A 23,687-nucleotide genomic window follows, 5' to 3' on the forward strand; every position below is an offset into this window, starting at 1 on the left:
GCGAGCCCGGCACCGCGGCGGCGGCGGCGGCGGCGGCGGCGCGAAGAGGGAAGCGGGCGGCGGCGGCGGCCGCGCCAAGATGCGCCGGGTCACCGCAGGCTGAGGCGCCCGCCGTCCCCGCCCTCCCCCTCGCTCGCCTCCCTCCCTCCCGCCTCCCTCGCTCGCTCGCTCGCTCCTTCCCTCTCCCCGCCTTCCCTCCGCGCTCCCCCGCCCTCCCCTCCGCGCCTCGCCTCCTCCGCCCCGCGCCCTGCGGTGCTGCAGCTGCGGGCGGCTCCAGCTGCCCCCAGATGTGGGCTGGGCGGCTCGCGGGGAACTTTCGCGCCGGCTGCGAGTGCGGGGCCCCGGCTGCAGTCCGGCTGCCATGGATCTGCCGGCGGGAGCCGCTCGCCGCCTGCTCTGCCCCGCGCTGCTGCTGCTGCTGCTGCTGCTGCCGCCGCTCCTGCCGCCGCCGCCGCCCGCGAACGCCAGGCTCGCCGCTGCCGCCGACCCCCCAGGTAGGCGCGGCCCGGCCCCCACGCCCCGGGACCCCCGCCGGCCTGGCCCTATCCCGCGTGCCCCGCCGCCCCCTCCCCAGGCGTCGTCCAGCCTGACTTGGGCAAACTCCGCGCGCCCCGCCCGAGGCCAAGTTGGCCAACTTCGGGGCCGGGTTGGTCGCGCAGGGGGCGCCCCGCAGCGCTCCCGAGCGCCTTGGGCCGGGGGCAGCCTCGGAGCACTGGCGGCTCCCGAGTCAAGGAAGGTGGGGACGGAGGGCCGGGAAAAGCCCCGCGGTGGAGAGCGCAGAGTCAGCCCCAGCGGGTCCGGGGGGGAGCCAGGGCGAGGCGGCGCCCAGGCTCGCGTCCGGGGACGCTCCCGAGGAGCCGGCTGCCCAGCGCGTAGCCTTGGGCCCTAAGGATTGGTTGGGGCGCTCCGGAGGGGATCCCCAGAGATCGGAGGGACCCTGTTCCACTCCTCCCAGTCCTCGGGCGCTCGGGGAGACGGGGCCGGCAGCGGGCTGAGCGGGAGCTGGACAGGCAGGACAGGCCGCTCGTGCTCGGGGAAGCCGAGACTCCGCCGCTCCGGAGGCCAGCGGTGAGGGCACTTGGGCGGCAGGGGCCCGCCGAGGGGTCGTGGGACACGGGTGAAGGGGCCAACCCGGAATGGCTTCCGAGCAGCCCCACGTCCTGCCAAGGACGGTAGGTTCAAGGTTCGGGGGACTCTCTGACAGGGTCGTCCCTTCGGGCAGGGGAGGTTCCCACAGAGCCCCAACCCTGAACGGGGCAGGGGGCAGCGCTCTCGGCAGGCAAGGTCCCCTGAGGAGGGAACGGCTGGGGAGTGGCGGAGCCCCGGAGTGGTGGCCCTGTTAACGCCCCTTCCCGGTTGCAGGAAAGCCGGGGAGGTGCAGGCTGGCTTCTGGGGTCGCCTGGCTGAATGCCCCTGCCCTTCGCAGTGGGGCGGGGTCTGGGGGGCGTGGCTTGCCGGCGGGGCTCTGAGGCTCTGGGGCTCCGAGGTCTCCGCCGATCTAATGCCCCTTCCCGTTGCAGGCGGGACCCTGGGGCACGGAGCGGAGCGCATCCTGGCGGTGCCGGTGCGCACTGACGCCCAGGGCCGCTTGGTGTCCCACGTGGTGTCGGCAGCTACGGCCAGAGCAGGGGTACGAGCCCGCAGGGCCGCCCCTGTCCGGACCCCGAGCTTCCCCGGAGGCAACGAGGAGGACCCTGGCAGTCACCTCTTCTATAATGTCACGGTCTTTGGCCGAGACCTGCACCTGCGGCTGCGGCCCAACACCCGCCTCGTGGCGCCCGGGGCCACTATGGAGTGGCAGGGCGAGACAGGCACCACCCGCGTGGAGCCCCTGCTAGGGAGCTGTCTCTACGTCGGAGACGTGGCCGGCCTAGCCGAAGCCTCCTCTGTGGCACTCAGCAACTGCGATGGGCTGGTGAGTACGCACTTCTCTGGCTCCTTTCTCTCCGCTGCTCTTGCCTGGGCTTTGGAAAAGGGTTACCTGGGAGTCCCTTGGGAGGGCAAGGCCTGCGCTGAGGACTTTCTCTGCCCTCCCCGTGCTTTAGGGAGCCTCGTGCTTCAACTGAAGGGCTTGGCTGGAAATCAGGTTGTTTTGATTGGTCTAAGCAGGGGGCCATTTATGCAAGGGGAGGCCCGGGTCTCCAAAAGGCTCAGCAGGCAGCAGCGTGCGCCTCTCTCTTACGCCTGCCTGAACAGGTCTCTGGCTTGCATCCAGGGTGGGTCCGTCCATGTATGTGTGTGTACCTTTGTGAGTGTGTGCACATGTGTTCTGGAACGTTGGTGTGTACCTGCATCTGGGTGCCTGTGCACCTTTGTGAACATGTGCGTATGCCAGTGTCTTTTGTGCGCGTATGTGTCTGGGTTTCTGCATGTAAGTGTGTTGAGCATCTGTCTGTTGAGTTTGTGTCCCTCCTTGTGCATACTGGCATGCATGATATGTTTGTGGTGGACTTATGGGCTGGCAGTCAGTCTTCCTGTTTCCTGGTGTGGGGGTGATGCCAGCCCAGGGAGCAGGCAATGGTGCTGAAATGTCCAGTTAGCCCTCTGCCCCTTGGCTGACCGGGAATCACTGGTTTTTCTGCTGTGGTTTCCTGTTGAACTCCAGCTGGTTCTTTGAAAAGTTGGTTTTCTCTATTTTGAGCTGAGGGGTGCATTTGGAAATGAAGCCCATGAGCTGCTCGATCTTTTGGGGGCAGCCCCTGAAGGACAAGAGAGAGGCTAGGGGGTCCCTTTTGAGACTGCCTGGGACTCTCTAGTCCTGTGACTGGAGCTGTGGGAAGCTCGGCTTCCTGGAGAGGGCAGGAGGGACCATGGCTCAGCACAAGGGGGCCTCAGAGGAAGCCTGGATCGATGCTGAGGGAGGAGGCTGACATTGGCAGTGCTCTGTCCGGCTGCCCGGGGCCTGGCACACAGCAGAGGCCACTGCAGTTTTCTATTTTGGATTGGGTGTGTGGTGGTCAGGCTGGCTGTGCTGGCCAGACATCTGAAGCCGCCCACCATGGGCTCCGTTCTAATTGCTACTCAGGGCACTCCTGCCCCGAGCCAGTGGCCACTCTCCCAGCCCCATGGCCCCTGAGCACACCCATACTCAGGCAGCCCAGGCTCATCCTACAGTCTGCAGAGCCAGCAATTACACCAGGGCTCCACAACCACTGCCATTCTTTTTATGGAGACACAGAAAATATCACTTGTTGCTTTGGAAAATCACTGTCTTTGGCTGGATTTAGTTAGAACTTGGCCATACTGCAAACAACTGTAAATATCCCCGGAGGAGGTGGGTTAAAATGGCGAGCCCTTGACATCGCCCACTGTCTCCGAGGACATACTGGGCCTCAGAGGTGTGTCCCATTTTATGCTGGAGGCAAATTTCCTAAATGAAAGGAGATGCTTGCTACAGACTTAGGGTGAGGTAAGGTGGTGGGAGTTGACATGGGATTGCAGTCTGGTGGTGGGCCAACACCTGTGTACTGTGCATTCCTGATGGAGAGCATTGTGGAGAGGACTTGTCACTGTTTCATTCATTCAGCAATTCATTTGGTGATTCATTTTTTTCAGCCAGCACCTTCTTATGTGTTTACCACCTGTACTGGTCAGCGATGAGGCAGGTCTGGTACCCACCCAAGGCCTCCTGCCATCAGGATGGCTGACGGGCACTCTGGCCAGGGCTTGGAGAGTGTGGTCCTGGGGGGCAGTTTGAATGGGGGCTGCAAGGATGAGTGGCCAGCTGGAAAAGACGCAGGTTGGCAACCCGGGCAAAGGGAGGAGCATGTGCAGAAGTACCAGGTGTGGACTGGACTGGGCAGGACAGGACTGCTGAGGTGTTCCATGTACCAGACAGAGCTGGGAAGAATATTGGGGTTCAAAGAGGACCTGGGACCTGCCTGAGTGGTGTTGAATGCTGTCAGTGAATAATGGCCTTGGACAGTGGGACAGCACCATTGGTTCTTTTTCTTTTATTTTTTCTTTCCTTTTCTCTTCTCTTCTTTTCTTTTCATCCCTCCCTCCCTCCCTTCCTCTTTCTTTCTCTCCTTTCTTTCTCTCTCTCTCTCTCTCTCCTTTCTTTCTTTTAGACAGAGTTTCACTCTTGTTGCCCAGGCTGGAGTGCAATGGCACAATCTCAGCTCACTGCCACCTCCACCTCTCGGGTTCAAGCGATTCTCCTGCCTCAGTCTCCTGAGTAACTGAGATTACAGGCATGTGCCACCATGCCCAGCTAGTTTTGTAGTTTTAGTAGAGATGGGGTTTCTCCATGTTGATCAGGCTGGTCTCGAACTTCTGACCTCAGGTGGTCCGCCACCTTGGCCTCCTAAAGTGCTGGGATTACAGGTGTGAGCCACCACGACTGGAATCTTCTTTTCTTTTCTTACTTTTTTGCTGCGTATGTGTCTGTTTTGCTTTTAAATCCCGCTCTGCTACCATGATAGGGTTCTTTGCTAAGGACCTGGGGCTTCATACAGGGTGGCTCTTGTCCTCACAGAGCCCCTGTCGGGGAGGCATCTCATCGCTGGTTACAGGGGGAGCACTCAGGCTCTGGGAGGTTGAGTGACTAGACAGAAGTTATTCATCGTATCCACAGCGAGGGGTTATTCATAATATCCACAGCAAAATGTACCTTTGCACAAGGCATGAGCAAAAAATGCTGAACAGTGTGTTCTTGAGCATCATATTGCTACGGAAGAGTTTTCTAGTATCTCTTGGGCAGCATGGTAAGTGTGCTAATTTCACATGATTTTTACATGCCCATTAAAAACCCAATGAGAAGCCTTTTGGTGTAAAAGGTAATAATGGTAAGTGACAATCGACTGTGTTCCTATTAATGCTGTGTGCCGGGCTCTCAGCTGAGCCCCCTATGCCACATTGCCTTGTTTAATCGCACCCTATGGAACGTGTCGCAACATCATCCCCCTTCTACAGATGAATAAACCGAGGCTCCAAAAGTTGAGATAGCTTGCTTCAAGCTTTGAAGCCAATTCCAAGGCCATGCTCACTACTTTTTGTTGCCTTTTTCTGCGTGCCTACAAAGAGAATGTTAAAAATGCATTTCTTTAAAACATTTCCCGCCTTTCTTATTTGACTCCTGGAGACATTCTCATTGTGGGTTTGACCATCGTCAGTGTCAGTGGGGAGCCGGGAACAGGCCTGGGAGCTGAGTGGCTTTGACTGGCTGGTGACCTGCACTGGGCTGCAGCTCCTATGGCTGGCCTAAGTCCTCACTGGTGGGGGACTGCAGCTGGGACTTCTGTGGGATGGCAGCAGTGAGGACCCCACTCAGGGCAGCACAGGGGTCCTCTCCTGCCAGGCTGGGCAGGGCCAGTGGATGAAGCCTCCATGGGCTGGGCAGTGGAGATGGTCTGCCCTCCAAGGCCTGGTCCAATCCTGGGGCCCAAAGGAGGAAGTGTATGCTGTGCCCTGGGTGCTTGATGTGAGCCCCACAACCCTGTGAGGTAGAGCTGCCCCACTGCATGGCTGAGGCTCAGAGAGACCCAAGGTCCCGTGGCAAGAAGAAAGCCAGGGCTGCTGCCTTTCAAACTGGGGCTCCCCGGTGGGGCTGCTGTCTGGGCCAGGCACCCACTCTGTCTTGCCGGACATTAAGAGTCATCAAAGCCACAGAGAGAAGTCGGAAGCTGGCCTAAGGGATCGAGATGAGTTTCATTTTTCCCAGCAAGGCTGCTGCCTTCGAGGCCACGCACTGGGCTCCAGCAGGCTCAGGGGTTAGAGCAGATCAGGCAGGTGTGGGCGGGCCCTGGGACTGTGCAGTGGGGGCGAGGGGCACCTGGGATTTGCAGCTGCCGCTGGTAGGGTCTTCCTTCCTCCCACCCCGCCTTGGCACTGCCTGGATCGCAATGAGAGGTTGTCAGGAAGACCAAAGAGGGGCTGAAGGAACCTCTGGGTTCCCTAGGGTGTCGGGTCTCCCCAGATAGGAGCAGAGGCTCCTGTGGGCCCCAGCTGCAAGCAGCCTACACAGCTGCTAAGGCCAGTCTCAGCCTCCGCCATACTTGTCACCTTCCTTGTTTAAGTCTTGCTCAGTTTAAGTGACAGAAACCCCTGCTCATATTGGATGAAACAAACAAGGGACACCATGGCCCCAATTATCTGGGGGCCCTGAGGAGTGTAGGCTTCAGGTCTAGCTGCATCCAGGGGCTCAGAGCATGCTATCTGTCTCTCAGCCCTGCCTCTCAGTGTTGATTTCAGAATTGCTTTTCACTCCTCAACTCCTAGCCCACCACATGGGGCCACCAGCAGCTCCAGACCTAACTTGTTTTCCAAGGAGCAACGCTTTGAAGCGGAAAGCCCTCCTCTCTGGGTGACACCTGGAAGAGTTGGGGGAGGAATTGGAGGCCCATCTTCCAACCCATAGCCGTGGTGCAGGCCTAGCCCAAGTCTCCTGCCCACCTTTGGGACTGAGGGGGAGGGACAGACTCCCAGACTCTGGAATGGAGAGGGGTCTATTGTACAAGAAGGGAGGACGACAATTGTGCAGGGTGGTGAAAACGGTTGTGGCCTCCCTCCCCCTGGGCTCCAGACCCCATGTTGGGCTTAGAAGTCTTCCTGGGCTCCAGGCGTGCCTGCTTGGCTGCCTCTGGAACCCCCTTCCCTGGATGACCCCATACTCCTCAAGTCACATGGCTCCCCGCAGTCTCCTCCAGACCCTACCTTTCCAGGGTTGCCCTCCCGTAGCCAGCTCCAATCCCAGAGCTCTCTCTGGCCCGGCTTCCCTCCCGCCTGGCGCCAGCCCCTGCCTTCTGCTTCTGTGTCCCCCAGTGCTCCATGGTCTCTCCCCAGCAACGCTTCTCCGCCGCACTGCAGCCAGAGGGATTTTCAGAAACCACGCAGAAACTCACGTCACGCCTTCACTTAAGACCTCTCGGTGGTTCTTACTGCTCTTAAAAAAACCCAAACCCACTGGCCTGGCATTCAAGGCCCCTGTGACCTGGCCAGGGCCCTCCAGCTCCAGCCCGAGTCACACGCTCGGCTGGTCTGGAATGAGACTCCGGGAGCAAGGGTTGCAGGAGGCAGAACTCCAGCGTCCTCCTCAGGTGCCCCTGGGAGGGTGGGCAGTGACTCCCTCCTCTGCTGCCTTACCTGAGCTGAGGGCCCCTACGGAGACGCTTGAGGGATCCAGCAGTGCAGCGCAGTACCTCCGGAGGCGGAGGCGGTGGGCAGCCTCAGGAGCCGGTGCGGGGAGCAGCATCCAAACCATCTACCTCCGCTGCGCTGGGGGCTGTGAACCCAGCCCCTGTGGTCTTCCTGTGAACCAGCCACCGTGGCCCCATCTCACAGGTAGGAAACCGAGGCTCTAGGAGTTACATATGCGGATTCTCTCTGTGTGGGCTGGCGTCTCTCCTGGAATCCTTTAGGGAGGGGCAGAGTGGAGCCAGCTCCCAGCCCCTCATGAAGGCCAGCCTAGTCAGTGCTGGTCTCAGCTGCAGCCCAGGGAGGCCAGCTCTTCCTGGGACCCCCGTATCATGTTGCCCAGCCCCGGCCTGCACTCCATTGCGTGGCTGGGTGTGTTTCTGGCACTGGTCAATGTGCGCAGCCACGTGCTCATTCCTGTGTGGCAGGCTTCTCCTGCCCGATGGCTCGCCGTGGCTTCCCTGTCGCCTGTGTCTCCAGTGGTTAGCGAGTCATGCCTGAGAGAATGCAGGCCCTCCTGCAGAGTCAGCTGGGAGGTGAAGGCCAGGTCCTCACCCAGGCCTGCTGTGAGGCTCACAGGGGCCACACCTGGGTGAGTAAGGGAATCAGCTAGGGGCTTATCTGCCCTGAACCCCAGAGCCAGGAACATCCACTCAGGAGCGAGGCCGGCTTTGCTTCGTGGCTGCCTGAGCTGTGGTCTGGGCCTGCCTACTCTAGTATCTGGAGACCCAAAGGGCAAGTGTGCATGGTGGCCTTCCTGGGACCCTGGGTCTGTGCTGGCAGGCAGACATGTCCTTCCTTACCCCACCTCCTTCTCTGGCTTGGGCAGCCCTGGGGGTCCCTGTGTTGCTGCCAGGACAGCAGTCTGCTGGCTGCATGTGGACGTGTGCATGTCCTGGGGCTGTGCATGGCAGGAGTGTGTGGAAGTGTGTGCACGTACATGTTGCCTCTGCATGTCTTGCATGTAGGGGTGCGTGCACATAGCGTGTGGGGGGGGGCGCATATGTGCGTGCATGTCTGAATGAGTGTGTACATGTGAGTGTGTGCACACAAGTGTGTCTGCATGGGAGTGTGTGCATTTGAGTAAGCATGGGCCAGCACGTGTTTATGTATTTCTCGGGAGGGGTTTCCTGCACCCTGCAGAAGAGGGGCCTTAAGTGGGGTTGAGTTACTCAGGGGAGAGGAGGACCCAGCTCCCTCAATCTTGGTGCCACTATAGACACCCCCATCCCCTACTGGTGGTCACCCCGGAATGGGAGGATCCAGGTAGGAGCTACACACTCTGCTGCGTACGTTTCATATTAAATGTCAGCTGTCCGCCGGGTCTGCGGTGCTGCCATTAATATGGAGAAGTTATTACCGAGCCTGGAGCTGGCTCCTCGGGCTTGTCCATGAATTTCAATTACACTGCACGACGACTCCAGGGCTGCAGAGTGGGGTGCACGGCTTCCGCTCAGAGGCAGAGGGAACCCTAGTGTCCAAGACCAAGGCCTGGGTGCTGCTGAAGCCAGGCAGGTTGTACACCATCCCCACCCTGCCCTGTGCATTTCAGGGGTTAACCCAGGGAAGCAGGGGCCTAGTGTGGGCTGGAGGCTGCTGCGGGTCACATGGTCCGCTGTGCCCCTCGTGACTGCGTAGGGTGGACAAGCACCACGATGCTGCGAACCTCGGTTCCTCCAATAGCGAAAGATGGGTTCTGTCCGCACGCACTTCACTGGCAGTGAAAGGATGGGTGTGCAGCAAGCGCCTACCCCAGGCCCAGGGGTGAGAAAGCGGCGGCCGTGTCTGCATCTCATTAGCTCTGAGGTGCCATCAGTTACAGGACACACCATTACTTTATATGCCACCAAGAAAGAGGAGACACTCCCATTTAAACTGCGACTCTGTGCCCTAACTGTGGTCCCCTGGAGGTGCAGGCCCCGCCCCCGTAGTGCCTGGTTTCTCTGATGCTGTCTGCAGCCTAATGGGTGGACCATTTTTCTTGCCTGGCCATTGCTTGGCATGGCTCCCAGGAACTGAGTTCAGGCGGCTTCGTCTGCCTCCGGGGGTCTGCCTCCGGGGGTCTTCCTTTTGTGAATTACAAAGTAGCGGTCCTTCCTCCAGGGATAGGTATTTGCCTCACCAATGCAAAGCTACATGCGCCTTTCTGCGAGCACCCTAACTTTTTGACCTCACAGTGTGACTCTTCAAAGACATTTTGAGTGTCCAGGGTGCTGGCACTGCACGCGTCTCCAGTGAGGGACTGCATTGGAAGTGTGGTGGCCCAGGAGGCGGGGGCCAGAGCCAGGGTGTGAGACCTGCCAATTGCATCCTCACTTCAGGGACGGGAAATTGAAAGATGTGTGTTGGAGGGAGCAGCCCTCACCAGCTCTCTGAGCAGAATGTCCAGGATTCATCTTTATACCCAGGTATTTTTCCTTTGAAAGCCCTAATCTGAAATTTCAATGTATTAAAAGTATTTCAGAGTATTAAAGCCTGTCATCTTTAAACCCGGGTATTTTTCCTTTGAAAACCCCTAAACGACAAGGTTTGGAGAGCTTAGGGTTGGTGAACACGTGGAGGTGCTGGGAGGGTGAGTGGTCAGAGAGGGCGTGGAAGCTGTGCAGCCCTTCCCGTTACCTTGCCCTGCCGGTCCCTCGCATGCAGCTGTTTGAAAGCAGGGATTGGGACCACATGGAAAGGAGGGTGTCTTTATGTTTCATGCACGGCTTGTCTAAGCCTTGCTAGTGGCCATTCTGATTGGGCCAGAGCTTCTGGACATATCACAAAAAGGAGCTTGAGAGCGGTGAGCATATTGGTATATATTTATATCTCTATTTTATGGATTATAGCATGTACCATAGCCAGTCAGTGGCAAATGAAACCTCAGGTTAAGCAATACCACAGATAACATTCTACTTTTCCATCATTCTGTTCTTGTACCAATACTAAGCTGTGTTTATTATTAGAACTTTAAGGCTCTAATATTCAAAGTATTAAGTACTTTGAAGCTTCGCTGTCCAATACAGTAGCTATAAGCCACACAAGGCTATTGAAGACTTAAAATGTGTCTGGTCTGAATTGAGAGGGGCCCTAAGTGTAAAATATACATTGGATTTCAGAGACTTAGTGCCCCCCCCCAAAAAGAATGTGCAATGTTTAATAGATCATTTTAAAGTATTGATTGCAGGTTGAAATCATAGTATTTTGGGCATACTGGGTTAAATAAAATATATTACTGAAATTAATTTCACCTGTGTCTTTTTTTTTTTTTTTTAAACATGGCTACATATAAAGCTCGAGTTCTATTTCTGTTGGACTGTGTGGCTTTGAAACATCTGGTTGGATACTTCCCCTTTTGCTGGTATTCTCTTGCAAAATTTTCTTGGCTGGTCACATATGTTTATTCTTTCAAATGAATTTTAGAATTGTTTTGTCGGGTAGAAAAATCCCTCGTGAATTTGATTGATAGTAAATTAAACTTAGAAACTAATTAAAGAAGGAACCGATGTAATTACAGTATTTATCAGGAACAGTGTATTTTTCAGTTTATTTCATTCTGCTTTGATGTTGCTCCGTAAAGTATTATATATATATTTTTATACAGGTCATCCATTTTTAAAAATCAGGGTTATTTTGAGGATTTTTTTTCCTTTTTGCCATTGCAAATTGAATACTTTACATCTGTTGTTGGTACACAGGAAGGCTATTGATTTTTATAGAACTATCTTTTACCGAGTAGCTTGATTGAACTCATTAATTCTAATATATCTGTGAAGTCCCGTGGGTTTTCTAGGTATACAGTTGTGCTCTCTGTAAACGCTGATAATTTTGGCTCCTCATCTCCAATCTGCTCCGTCTGGAACCTTCAGAGCGATGGGAAGTCACAGCCATGGCTACGTGCATCCTCGTCCGTGCCTGGCTTTAGCGGCAATGCCCCCAGTATTTCTCTGCTTAATACAACGCTTGCTTGCGGATTAAGATGGATTTCATGTGAAGGCAATATCCTCTGAATTCTTGTTTTCTAAGATCCCATTTTTATCAGTAAAGGAGCTGAAATCGGGATAAAATGTGTCTTAACTCTTAACGCTCCCTTCTCTCACCTCCAAAAGCCAGAGGTGTTGCAATTCCGGAGTATTTGTGTTCTCAGCCTCAGGGCCTCAGCTGTCCACTTTGCTGGGCCAGAAATGAAACCTAGTCCCCATTGACGCCCCATGGGAAGAACTCGTAGGGAGGGGGAGCTTTCCTGCAGAAGGTGGGGGAGCCAGCACTTCCCGCCGTGCAAGTGGCTTCTGGAATAGGACCCTGTCCTTGGAAAGCCCTTTGGGCCATGTGTGGGGGAATTTCCACTTTGATTTGCGGCTTCTCTTTCTCCCCTCCCAGTGGTGTCTCCCTCCCTCCATCCGGTTTCTCTGGTGCAACCCCTCCATTTTCCTCCTGTGCCTTCCAGCGGACTTTGCCCTCTGCTCTGAGGTGCTGGCGCTGCCTGCACAGTTCCCTGCTCTTCCAGTCCCACTGTTATCTGTTATCCCATGTGCTTCTAGAAGGTGTTTTTCCAAGCAAAGACATTCCCCTCCTTAGAATTAATCTGTAGGCAGGACACGGTAGCTCTCGCCTGTGTAACTTTGGGAGGCTGAGGCGGGTGGATAACTTGAAGTCAGGTGTTTGAGACCAGCCTGGCCAACATGGTGAAACCCCATCTCCATTAAAAATACAAAAATTAGCTGGACGTGGTGGCACGCACCTGTAGTCCCAGCTACTTGGGAGGCTGAGGCAGGAGAATCTCCTGAACCCAGGAGGTGGACAGTGAGCTGAGTTCGCGCCACCGCACTCCAGCCAGGTAGCAGAGTGAGACTCCGTCTCAAAAACAAAACAAAACAAAGAATAAGCCTGTGGCTTGTCTTGCAGAAGAGTTTTTCCATTGTGTGATCTATCTGCCTGCCCACTGATGGGCATGGAATTTGAGGAGCTTTGAGTAGCATCTGTACATAGGCCTCATCCTGAGAAATTCTGGTTTGTCAGAACTGCACGCGCCCCGGGGTCTGTATTTTTCAAAACACAAGAGAGTCTTTGGCACAGCATGATGGCTGCTCACTAGAGAGGGCTGTGGGGAGTGAGGGCTCTCAGACCAGACCAGACTTGGGGCCTGGCTCTTCTCTTGCTGGCCTATGACCCTCCGTTTCCCCAGTTAAGACACCACCGGCCTCCCAAGGCATGTGTCAGCGAGGGAGCAGAGGGGGATGAGGCTGGCTGGCCTCTGTCAAAGGGAATTCCGTTGGGGGTTGAGGTGGAAGGAAGCGATCCAGTGGAGATGGCCAGGCCTGGGATGCGGGAAGCTGCCTTGGAGGTGTCGGCTCCTGGCCCTCTGCTCTTGGGTCTCTCACCTGGAAATTCAGAGCCCTGGCAGAAGGAAGGCAGCCCCCGTTGCACGGACATCCCCAAGGCCACACGGTAGGAAGGGGTCCTCACATGCAAGTGGGCAGGATACCAGGGCAGCAGCTGGCCTTTGCTGCAGGGCTCTCCACACTTGGCGGGCACCTGAAGCTCCATGGGCGTTGAGCACTGATCCTGCAGACCTGATCAGGGCAAGGTGGGGGCAGTGGTAGGCATCCTCCTTGGTGCTCCTCAGTGCCCTCCCAGGCAGGTGCCCAGGCCCTGGGAGGCTCCTAGTCTTCTCTCCTTCTCTTCCTTCCCCTCCCATCACCTCCCTCCCTCTCCTCTGCCCCGCCGTCTCTGCACGACAGCTGACCACTGGCCACTGATCCCAGCGCACTGGCCCTGAGCTGAGGTCTGGGCCTCTGGGGCAGTGCAGGTCGGGTCACAGGCTGAGGTGCTGTCTGAGACCCTGTGATAGTGGGAAATTATAAATGTTTATTTGCTCTTCATCCCTGGCTCCTGCCTCAGAGCTCCTCCAAACCTTTGTAATCTCCTGAGTGTTAAGGGGTGATAGAAACACCTTTTATTGTCATATTTGGTCTAAGCCCCCTGGTTCCTGATATAAGAGTTTCTGGATTACTGGGTTGAGAATTCAGCCTCACTCCCCCAACCTCTGGGGATGGGAGTCATGGAACTTCCACGAAAACCCCTGAACGACAAGGTTTGGAGAGCTTAGGGTTGGTGAACACGCGGAGGTGCTGGGAGGGTGAGTGCCCGGAGACAGCATGGAAGCTCTGCAGCCCTTCCCGTTACCTTGCCCTGCCCATCCCTCCCATGCAGCTGTTTCTGGGTTGTGTCTTTAATAATCAACTGAAAATAGTAAGTAAAGTGCCTCCCTGAGTTCTGTGATCTGTTCTATTAATGAACACAAGGTCCCAATTACTTTTGCACCAACCTAATAGCAAATTACAGAGCCTGAGGAGGGAGTTGTGGGACCCTCCCGATGTATAGCCGCTGAGTCAGAAGCACAGGTGGGAAGCTGGGACTTGCAACCACAAGTGGGGCCGCCTTGTGGGACTGAGCCCTTAGCCTGAGGGCTACCCTGACCCCAGGTAGTTGGCGTGAGTTTTGCACTGAACTGTGGGACACCCAGCTGGCATCTGGAGGTTGGAGCACTGGGTGGTGGGAGGGAAACCACGTGTTTGGTGTCAGAAGCATTGTGAGTGAAAACAGATCCCCGTGGACCTCACCCAGCCTGGGGCCTCTGATAGAACAACGGGAGGTCCCAGGCCAGGGCTCAGCCCCACAGACAGGGAGAAGGCCTGAGTTTCGGGAACAGCCCCAAATGCAGCTGCAGAGACAACTGTCATAGGATAGTTGTGCTGGGTCCTGGTGCTGGGAGCCCCTCCCTCCTTCCCCTTCCCCTCCCTCCAGCTTCTCCTCCCCTTCCCGCCTCTCTCTTCCCCCTTCTGCTTTTCTCTTTCCTCTTCTTCCCACTCCCCTCCCTTCTCTTCTCCTTCATCCCTTTTCCTTTTTCTCTCCATTCTCCCTTTATGCCCTCTCCCCTCCCTGCTCCTTCTGCCCTCTCCCTCTCCCCACCTGTCTTTCCCAGAGTCTTTCATCAGCCAGGACTCCTGGGGACCTTTCCTGGCTGGGGGCCCTTCATCGTCAGCTGCACTCTGCACCTGTACCTTCCTGTTTACACGTCACCTCCTGTGACACCACCAAGAAGCCCCCGTTGCCAACAGGTACATTCTGGGAACCAGCAATGACCCATCCCAACGTGCTGGGAGGAAATCAGGGCACAGCGACGGGGAGTGACCCACCCCAGGGCCCACAGAGCCCAGCCCCCTCCACTGCAGCTGGAGCGCCTGTGCCTCCTCAGAGGTACAGATAACTCCCCACCCGCACGAGCAGGGCGAATTGCTGAAAAGGGGAATTAATTTCTCCTCTTCTTGGCCTGCTACTGAGTTCTTGGTGCATTTTCCAGCAGACAAGGTCAAAGCTGAGTCCCTGCCCTGCCACAGCATCCCCCGCCTCAGATAGGGTGGCTTGGCCTTTGGGCTGTCTTGCCTCTTGGGGTGTCCAGTCTCTCATGGGCTGCGTCCTCACTGGGGAGGGGGGTCCGATGAGCAGAGCTGCTGGGGAAGATTGTGCAGGTGGTATCCTGCTCGAGGGCACCTGGGCAAGGGGGTCAATGAGGCCAGCCTTTGCTCCGTCTAGGAGTGAATGGAGTGGAGGTTGGAGGGTGCCCAGCGCTGGGTGGAGATCTTGGGCACTGGGGGAGGGGAAATATGTGTCAGGTGTCTGCCTCCACAGTCAAGGTTGCCAGAGTTCCTGCATTCTTCTCTTTGGGGAGCTTCTGTATCCTCGAAACTAGGGACATTGAGAACCAAAGCCAGGGCAGTTGCAAGGAGGCTGCTGGACATTGCAGGTGGCCCTGGTTGGGGCAGTCTCAGCTGCGGTCACACTGTGGCCTCTGGGGCCGGGGATGGCCAGTCCAGGACTGGGCATGGTATGGGATGGGTAGATGTAGGCCGTCTCTGTCTTGGTGTCAGCCTGTCCTGATAGTCTCTGGGGGCTCAGAGTCCTCACGGCCTTCCCCCAACCTGCCCACAGGTGCCCACCTGGCTCCCCAAGGCCTGCAGGAGTCCTCTGGGGCTGGGCTGGGCTGACCTGGGACCCTTGGTGGGAGTCAGGCAATTGTGTTATTGTTGAAACTTGTTTCTTTAATGGCTGGTGGTTACTGCCTCCAACTTTCCTCCTCTGAAGCTGATTGGTTCTCACTGGGGCTGGTCATTAACCCTTTGTTAGCTTGGGTGGGTTTATATTTGCAGAACTTCCCTTTTTATTCTACCGGGCTGGCGTTTCCTTTCTTCGGTCAGCTCTGTCGGGCCTCTCTTGTTGCTTTCTTCTGTTACTCAGGCTGTAGAAAATTATCAGCCTTTCAAAGAAGTACTCCATTATATGTTTTGCTTTTTTCCTGACTTCATTTTTAAATGTTTAACTCCTTTAATTCAAATGAAATGTGTTTCTTATACTGTCTAGGGTGTTGGTTTTAATTGTTTATTTTTTTCTGAATCTCCATGCTGTTGAATGGTCTCAACACCATTCATTTGCTGATTCGCTCTTTCTTCTTGACTTTGGGATGTATATTCCATCATCTCTGAAGTTCGCGGAGGCGATGGGGTTTGTTTCTGCCCTTTCTGTTTTTCTTTTGCACCAGTCCAGGGGTTTTTAATTGCTGTTGGTTGACGATACGTTCCGATATCTGATAGGGCAAGTATCACCATCATGAGGTTTTAAAAAAATGCCTAAAAGAGTGTCCCCTTTGCAGCAGCCCTCAACAAATCTTTGCTGAACAAATGAATGACATCTTTATGATATTTAATTTTCTCATGGAAATAAGAACATTGATTCAGATCTTTAAAAATATAGCCCAGTAGGTTTATTACTAAGAGACTTAGAATTTTACTGCCATTGTGAATAGGGTCTTTTCCATTATATTTTACAGCAGACTGTTATAGATATCTGGAAATACTTTTAATTTATAATGCAGTAGATGATTATTTACTTGGAATACCTGGGACCTGCTTATTTCAGACTAATGATATTCTCAGAATTTAGACAGACATCTTTATTCCCAGGGAGGAAACAGAGTTAAAAATGACACATTAGTGCAAATTATACATGCATGTGCAGAGCTGCAGCGAACCATTTGACAACCTTGGCTGACCTGACAAACCCCAGCCCCAGCATTGCTGTCCTCAAGGCGTGCCCTCCCTGGCAACAGCCCCTGCTTCTGATCCTTTGCTCTCAATGACTTGCGTCTTCCCATGTCTTACAAATATGAACCACAGATAATCACAAAAAGTCCTTTTAAAATAAATCTCTTGCCAGGCGTGGTTCCTCACGCCTGTAATCCCAGCACTTTGGGAGGCTGAGGCGGGCGGATCATGAGGTCAGGAGATCGAGACCATCCTGGCAAACACAGTGAAACCCTGTCTCTACTAAAAACACACAAAAAATTAGCCGGGCGTGGTGGCGGGCGCCTGTAGTCCCAGCTACTCGGGAGGCTGAGGCAGGAGAACGGCGTGAACCCGGGAGGCGGAGCTTGCAGTGAGCCGAGATCGCGCCACTGCACTCCAGCCTGGGAGACAGAGGGAGACTCTGTCTCCAGAAAAAAAAAAAATAAAAAAAAAAAAAGAAAGCAAAACTAAATCTCTTGCTTGGATGTTTCCCATGCTTGCATTCCCAGGTCTATGAGTCTCTGTATTTATTTTGCATCTAGACTTTTCATGAACTTCCTTGTTACTATTTGGTTCCCTTTTTGTAGATGTTTTTGGGGGTGAGGATTCTCTAAGTGTGTCGTTATTTTCTGCAGTTCATAATATTGTCTCTTCTTTTTCCATATGTGTTCATTTTATGTCTTTAGTAATTTTGTGTGGGAGCTACAACCCTGTCTTCAGAGCATCTAGCCCCGCTTCTAAGGTAATTGAGAACCAGGTGCTGCTGCTTCTGTGAACGTGGGTGGTGGTAGACCCAACGTGGACAAACGCTGGCCTGAATGGATCTCCCATGTCCGTTTCCCCACGGTGGCACGGCTTTCCTTTCCCTGCTCTCTTGCATCAAGTAGAGCTTCGAACGCAGGATGTGCCCATGTTGTGGTTTTATGGGGACGAGTGGTGGCGACTGACCTACCCTTTCAGTCAAGGAGCCTCTCTCAGCCCCTCGTGGTCTGTTAGGTGTCCCCTGTGGTTGGGGAGCAGTGCACCAGCCATGCACAGGATTGTTTGCAGGCTGGCAGGAACACTGCGGTCTTTGAAAGATGCCCTAGTTTCTATGGGGGATGTGGTTCAGTGAGACACTTTCAGGAGAAGGCTGGCACGTAGATTCAGTGGTACAACCTGGAAACTCTAGGAATCTGGACTTAGGAGCCCTGTTTGGAGTCCCTGCCTTACCCTTAACAATGAGATAATTTTCTGAACTTCAGTGTCCCCATTGTGCAGGGCGGGGTTTGCGAGCCGGCGGGCCGTGTGCCATGTCCACCCACAGATGAGTTTTGTTTGGCTTTCCCAGAGTTTGAAAATTTCTCACAAAGCTCAAGATTTCCAGTTTCTCTTGAGAACCAGGAAATCTGCGGGGCCTATGTGCTGGAGGGCTAGAGTGGAGCAAGGATGGAACCCTCTAGAAGGGTCCCACAGTTCCAGGCACCTTGGGAGTCTCTGCTGCTCCCTCTGATTACCCAGGTGGGCTTCACTCACATTCATTCCCTGTGTAGGCACCTGAGAGTTTCTCTGCTCTTGAGATGAGTGCTGCTGGGCTTTGGAACCAGTCATATCTTCCTCCCCCTCTCTCCCTCTCCTTCCCATGACTTCAGTCATTGGCCATCAGCCCCATGCAAGGCCCCGTGCGCTGGAGTCAGACGCGATCTCGCTCCATCACATGGGCTTTGTTTCTGCTCCTTCCCTCCCTGGGCGAGGCTCCTGTCTCTCATCTGTGAAAGGGGGTAAAAGCTGATGGCAGTAACTACTCTGGTGGGTTATTATGAGGATTAAATGAAGTGAGTCCCACGGCCAGCACTGAGCAGCGAAGAGCCTTTGTTACTACAAGATAATATTTTCCTGATGGCGCTGCTAGGAGGAACCACAGTGTGAAAGCACTTGGAAACACATGGAGCCAGGTGCAGATTTTGTCCCTTTTGAGAGCTCTGTGGGCTGGGCTTGGGCGGGCGTGGGAGTGGGAAGGCGGGGCCAGGGGCGGGGCACCGGCCAGGGTAGGATGCTCTCCCTGCCCCAGGCATCACTGGCCTGGGATGTGTTGCCAGCGGAGGCCCTTACTGTTCTGAAATGGAATTCCTGGGTCAGAGTAAGGAGAACAGATGTTTACTGGAAGAGGCTAGGAGCCGCTGACATCACCGAGAGCCCCTCAGGACATGACTGAGGCCAAGGGTCCTCTAGCCCTTTCTGCCAATACAGCATTCCTGGGGCAGCTGCCTGGCTGGGGGTGGACACACACACACACACACACACACACACCATTTCTCCACCAAATCCTTCCCACCTGAACACAATTAGTCAAGATGTGGGAAAGATTTCCAGTCTGGAACGGGAGAAGAGTCTTGGTGGGCGGGCCCCAAGAAGGGAAATGGAGGCCAGTGTGGCGAGGGGATGTGCAGGACGGAGAAGCAGCCTTTGTTCGGGGAGCGCCCTGGTCCCTTCCTCCGCACCCCTCCGCTGGGAGGACCTGGCCGCCTGGCGGTTCTCCTTTGGCAGCGAATCCGGAGGGTGTGGTCCAGACGCGGCTGGCCTCGCTCCTGTCCTCCCGTCCACACCTGTGCAGCCAGCGCCTGTGCCCCTGTCCCTCCCACAGGCCGTCCCCAGGTCTACACTCCTGTGACTGCAAGTGACAGAAAACTGGGGCCGAAGCAGCTGGGGCCAAAGGGGGAATGCGGGACTCAGGGCGGCGGCCCAGGCCTCCCGCACAGTTTCAGCTTGGCCGCCCTCCCCATGGACCCTGCCTGGGCAGTGCACCTGGAGCCCGGCAGAGAGGCCCAGCTTCCCCGAGGGTTTCTGGGAGAGCCCAGTGGCCAGTTCTCACTGGCTCAGGTTGGGTCACATGCTTCAGGCAAATCACTATGGCCAGGGCAGCGGAGTGGGACACTGGCTGGCCAGGCCTGGTCACAGGACCACTGTGGCTCCAGGGCTGGCGTCTATCCTCTGACCTTCTGGGAGTGGGTCGGGGAGAGGATGGGCCCCAGAGGAAAGCCAGGCTGCTGTTGTCCGGAGGAACTGTGGGTCCCCATTGCCTTCTGTCTCCAGGACATCTGCCCTGTCTTCTCCCTGCCTCCTGTTTCTCCTGCTCCCGTCCAGCTGCCCATGATAAGCACACAGCCTCCCTTCCGTGCCCTACCCTAAATGCTCCCCACGGCTCCTCCACTTGGAGGGTAAAGCACAGGCCCCCAAGACCAGCATTGAAGGCCTCTCCTGACCATCATCATTTCCTGCTTGCTGTACCCACCGTATCCACCTTCCCGTTCATCCTGTGGGCCTGGGACAGGAGCTCCGAAAGATCACACATACCCATCAACTGTCAGCTCTGCCCACGTTGGAAACAGTGCTTGTGGCAGGTGCAGGAGGGGACCATTGTCTTGGCTGAAGTTGAATCTGAAAATGACCTAAGGACTTGAAGGAACCAGGGCCTCGTATCCATCAGGGGTATGATTGGGTGGCTGAGGAAGCTGAGACTCCTTCAGCCTCATGGGCTTGCATTAGCAGAGCAGACAGTGGGGCGTCCCTGAGGACCTCTGGGCTTTTACCTGGATTGCTGGAAACCCCATAGACCTGGCCAACTCCTCATCACCCCTCTTCCAGGAAGCCTTCCTGTCCTCTGTCATGGTAGTTAGCACAGCTATTCTGTGTCCTGAACCCTCCTGCCAGCCTGGTGAGGCCCATGGACCTCTGATCAAAATAATGTTTTTAGTGCACACTACAAAATACACAGGGAATAAATACGATTGAAATAAAGCTATTGGCCAGTCATGGTGGCTCACGCCTGTAATCCCAGCACTTTGGGAGGCCAAGGCAGGAGGATGGCCTGAGCTCAGGTGTTTGAGACCACCCTGGGCAACATGGTGAAACCCTGCCTCTACTAAAATACGAAGAACTAGCCGGGCGTGGTGGCGGGCATCTGTAGTCCCAGCTACTCAGGAGGCTGAGGCACAAGAGCGATTCTCGGAGGCAGAGCTTGCAGTGAGTGGAGATCACGCCACTGCACTCCAGTTGGGACTACAGAGTGACACTCTGTCTCAAAAAAAAAAAAAAAAAAAACAAGGAAAGAAAGCAAGCTGTCAACATACATGTGCTTTTAAAGTTTTTAATCATTATTATATCTTAAAAAATTTTGGTAATAATGTTATTGAGATATAATTTACATACTATATACTTTACCGACTTATAGCCAGTTCTCACTGGCTCAGGTTGTAGCGTAAAATTCAACGAATGGCTTTAGTACGTTCACAGAATGGTGCAACCATCACCACAATTTTAGATCATGTTCAAGACTCTGAAAAGAAACCCCAGACCCTTTAGTAACCCCCAATTACCCCGTCCTCCCAGGCCTAGGCAACCACTGACCTGCCTTCTGCCTCTATAGATTTGCCCGTTCTGGGCATTTCATTAGTAGAAATGGAATCACACAGTATTTGCCCTTCGTGTCTGGCTCCTTTCACTCAGCAGAATGTTTTCAAGGTTCATCTAGGTTGCAGCATGCATCAGAGCTTCATGACTTTGTATGGAAAGATACGATTCCACTGTATGGATGTACCGCCGTTTTTTAAATCCACTCATCGGTTGATGGATTGGGCTGTTTCCACCCTTTAGCTCTTGTGAATAATGCTGCCGTGAACATTCATGTAAAACTTTTTCGTGTGCTTTTAATTAATGCATTACATAACAAGACCGAGGAGTACATCTTGCAGCCTCTATAATTTAAGTTGTGCTGAGCGTAAACACCATTTGGTCTGATCTGTGGCAGTGGTGCTGACAGGTGCCGAAGCCTGTGATTTCTGCCCTGATGGGCACAGGTGCTGCCAAGTCTGGGGGGTTGCTGCCTCTCTCCAGAATTGAAGGGAATGGCAGCTTTCAGTTTGCAGTTAGTGAAGATGAAGTTGAAGTGTTCTCTCTTCCCAGTGTATGGAGCCCAGGTTAAGAACGCTCCAGGGAGCTCCCACAGGGCCGTGACAGGCCCCAGTGGACCCTGGCAAGTGCTGTGGCCTGTGGCAGGACCAGGTGTCCAGATCAAGCTGGTGGCTGTTCTGCCTGCCCTCAGCCATGCTGACACCTGCCACGAAGCCTGGTATCTGCTTCCTTCTCCTCCCCCAAGTCCTTAGCTTGGGAGTCCTACAGCTGGAGGGTGGGGGACCCAGGCCCACCTGGACTGCTGCCCCTGGGGCCGCATTGTTTTTCCTTCTGCCAGGCCACTTCCCTTCGCAGCTACGTAGGAGGGAAGGCAGCCAAAGGGCTGTCAGAAGGGGGACCAGGCATGGATTTTCCATCAGTGTGCAGCCCTGCTCCCTGACACGGTTGGTGCTTGCCTCTGGAGGGCACCAGGCCTCGGTCACTTCCTCTGCAGCCTCTGCCGGCCATGGAGCTGGTGAGGGCTCCTTGGTTTTGTAGAGACTGTCAGTCTTGGCTCTGGAGTGGCCTCAGTCCTAGGCAGCTCAAGTCCTGCCTCCCGCCTGTCCTGTCTGCAGGCAGGATCCAGTCCTCACGCACCCATGCTGGGCACGGCCCTGCCTCCACACCGTGCTCAGGAGGGGAGTGTCCCCTCCCAGGAGAGGCCTTGCCGGGCACCTCTCCTCAGAGACACCTGCAGTTAGGGGTCTGGCGCCAGGTTGTGTGTGGGAGATCAACTCCCCACGGTACTGTCAGGCCCGGAGTGAGGGAGCGGCAGCCCTGAGAGGCCTCTTTCCGTCCAGCCTGCATCGCCACATTTGGGTTTCCGTCCCACCTGGCCCGGGCTCCACCTGCCTGCGGAGCTGCCAAGGCTCTCATCTAGTGCCCTTCCAGAGGGGCCTCCAGTCCTGGTTCTTGTATTACAGAGGCAGCCAGAGGCTTCCCTGACTCAGTGGCTGGCGTGGCCTTGACAAGTCATCTGGAATTGGCTCATGGCCTCCTCGCGTCTCCCGGTGTCTGATGTGGCAATGAAGCTCTAGTTCAGGGCCTGCGGGAGGACCCAGCATGGCTTCAGGGTTTGCCCTCAAGGGAGGGCATGGATCAGAGCCTGTGGTGCGGACCTGGGTAGGGGAGGGAGAACTGGACCCTGCACTCCCTCCTGTGTGACCGTGGGCAGGCTACTTCACTTCTCTGCACTTTCAGAGTCTCTGCCTTGAGATGGCCCCATGAGGACTAATTCAAAGAAGACACAGGCGGGGGGCCTGTGCAGCTCCTCTCCCCACCTGCTCTGGGTCCCATCAGAGTTTAGCATTTCCAGCACCACAGTCCTGGGGTGGCTTACAATGGCTGGCAACTTTTTATCCTGTCTTTAAGTTAAAAAGTGTCGTATGTGCCTTCATATAAAAGAGAATGCAAAAATAAGCCAAAAGGAGAACATGGAAATCCTTGCAATCCCATTAGCGTTCAACATTTCCGTGTGTTTCCCACGTCCATGCACCTATGTGTAAACATACTTAATGACAAAAGGGTCGTATTGTACCTTCTCTTTGTGATCTGCCTCTGTTCATGCCACATATAATGGAAATATTTCTGGATCATCCCGTGTTCTACCGGAACATCTTTCAACAGAGGCAGCATAATCTACTCAGGGAACATGGAGAGGCCAGGATCTCCAGGCACTTGGGTCTGTGGGCCTGGGGGCTGAGGGAGAGGATGAAGGGGGCACTCCCCAGCTTTTGACTTGGGCAGAGGGGTGGTAGAGAGGAAGGGTTGCTTGGAGAGAGGGTGTGTCACTGGGGCTGTCTCTTGGAAGGAGTCTGGCAGCTGGAAATGCAGGTCTTAGGTACAGGGGCAAGGTCTGGGTACAGTTAGGGTTGGGAGCACTTTGTATGGAGGGCTATGGATTCCATGTCCTAGGGTGGGTGGGCACCAAAGGAAGAGGGAGGCAGAAGGAGGAGGAAGTGCTCCTTGGCCCCTCACCTTGTGCAGACAAGTGGAGGAGGCAGTGGGGTCTTAGGAGCAGGGCTGCCTATGTGCTAAAGGATGAGAGAGATTCAAGAGGAGGGGGTTCAGGGAATTGGGATGGCAGGGGGCACCAGGCCCAACAGCCAAGAGGGGGCTTTGCAGGATCGGGGCAGTAGTGTGAGGAGTTGGTGGAAGCTAGACTGACAGGTGAGGGGCCAGTGAGAGGCAAGGGAGTGGAGGGAAGCTGGTGCACATGGCACACGTGCTGTGGTGGGGCAGACATCAGTTGGAGAGGATGTGCAGTCTTAGATGTGAGTATCCACATATGCATGCGGTGTTTATGTGTGCACTTGTGTAGATGTGTGTGTGGCCCTGTCTCTCGCACAGAAGATTTTAGGTGGCTTGAGTTTGCTCATGGACCGAGGACAAGGATCCAGGAAACAGGGAGAGTTTGAAGCTATAGAAGAGAAAGAGTGTATTAGGTGTTATTCCTCAAGTGTTGGAAATCCAAGTAAAAGTGGCTTCAGAAAAAAGAGAAAAAAACTTACTGGTTAATCT

The 23,687-nt window shown here is 55.0% G+C and overlaps 1 protein-coding gene across 2 annotated transcripts in view; it reads left to right on the forward strand.

Annotated features, from left to right (window-relative positions):
• The first annotated feature begins 234 nt into the window (after positions 1 to 234).
• ADAMTS2 (ADAM metallopeptidase with thrombospondin type 1 motif 2) overlaps positions 235 to 23,687 on the forward strand; it is a 223,306-nt gene continuing 199,853 nt past the window's right edge. For both annotated transcript variants that reach the window (XM_023193715.2, XM_023193716.2), the window contains exons 1-2: positions 235 to 494; positions 1,521 to 1,915. In XM_023193715.2, coding sequence (XP_023049483.1) covers positions 362 to 494; positions 1,521 to 1,915 — 528 coding nt within the window. In that variant the 5' untranslated portion in view covers positions 235 to 361. The remainder of the gene's footprint in view (positions 495 to 1,520; positions 1,916 to 23,687) is intronic.

The sequence above is a fragment of the Piliocolobus tephrosceles genome, chromosome 4 (assembly GCF_002776525.5).
Source record: "Piliocolobus tephrosceles isolate RC106 chromosome 4, ASM277652v3, whole genome shotgun sequence".
Taxonomy (NCBI): domain Eukaryota; kingdom Metazoa; phylum Chordata; class Mammalia; order Primates; family Cercopithecidae; genus Piliocolobus; species Piliocolobus tephrosceles.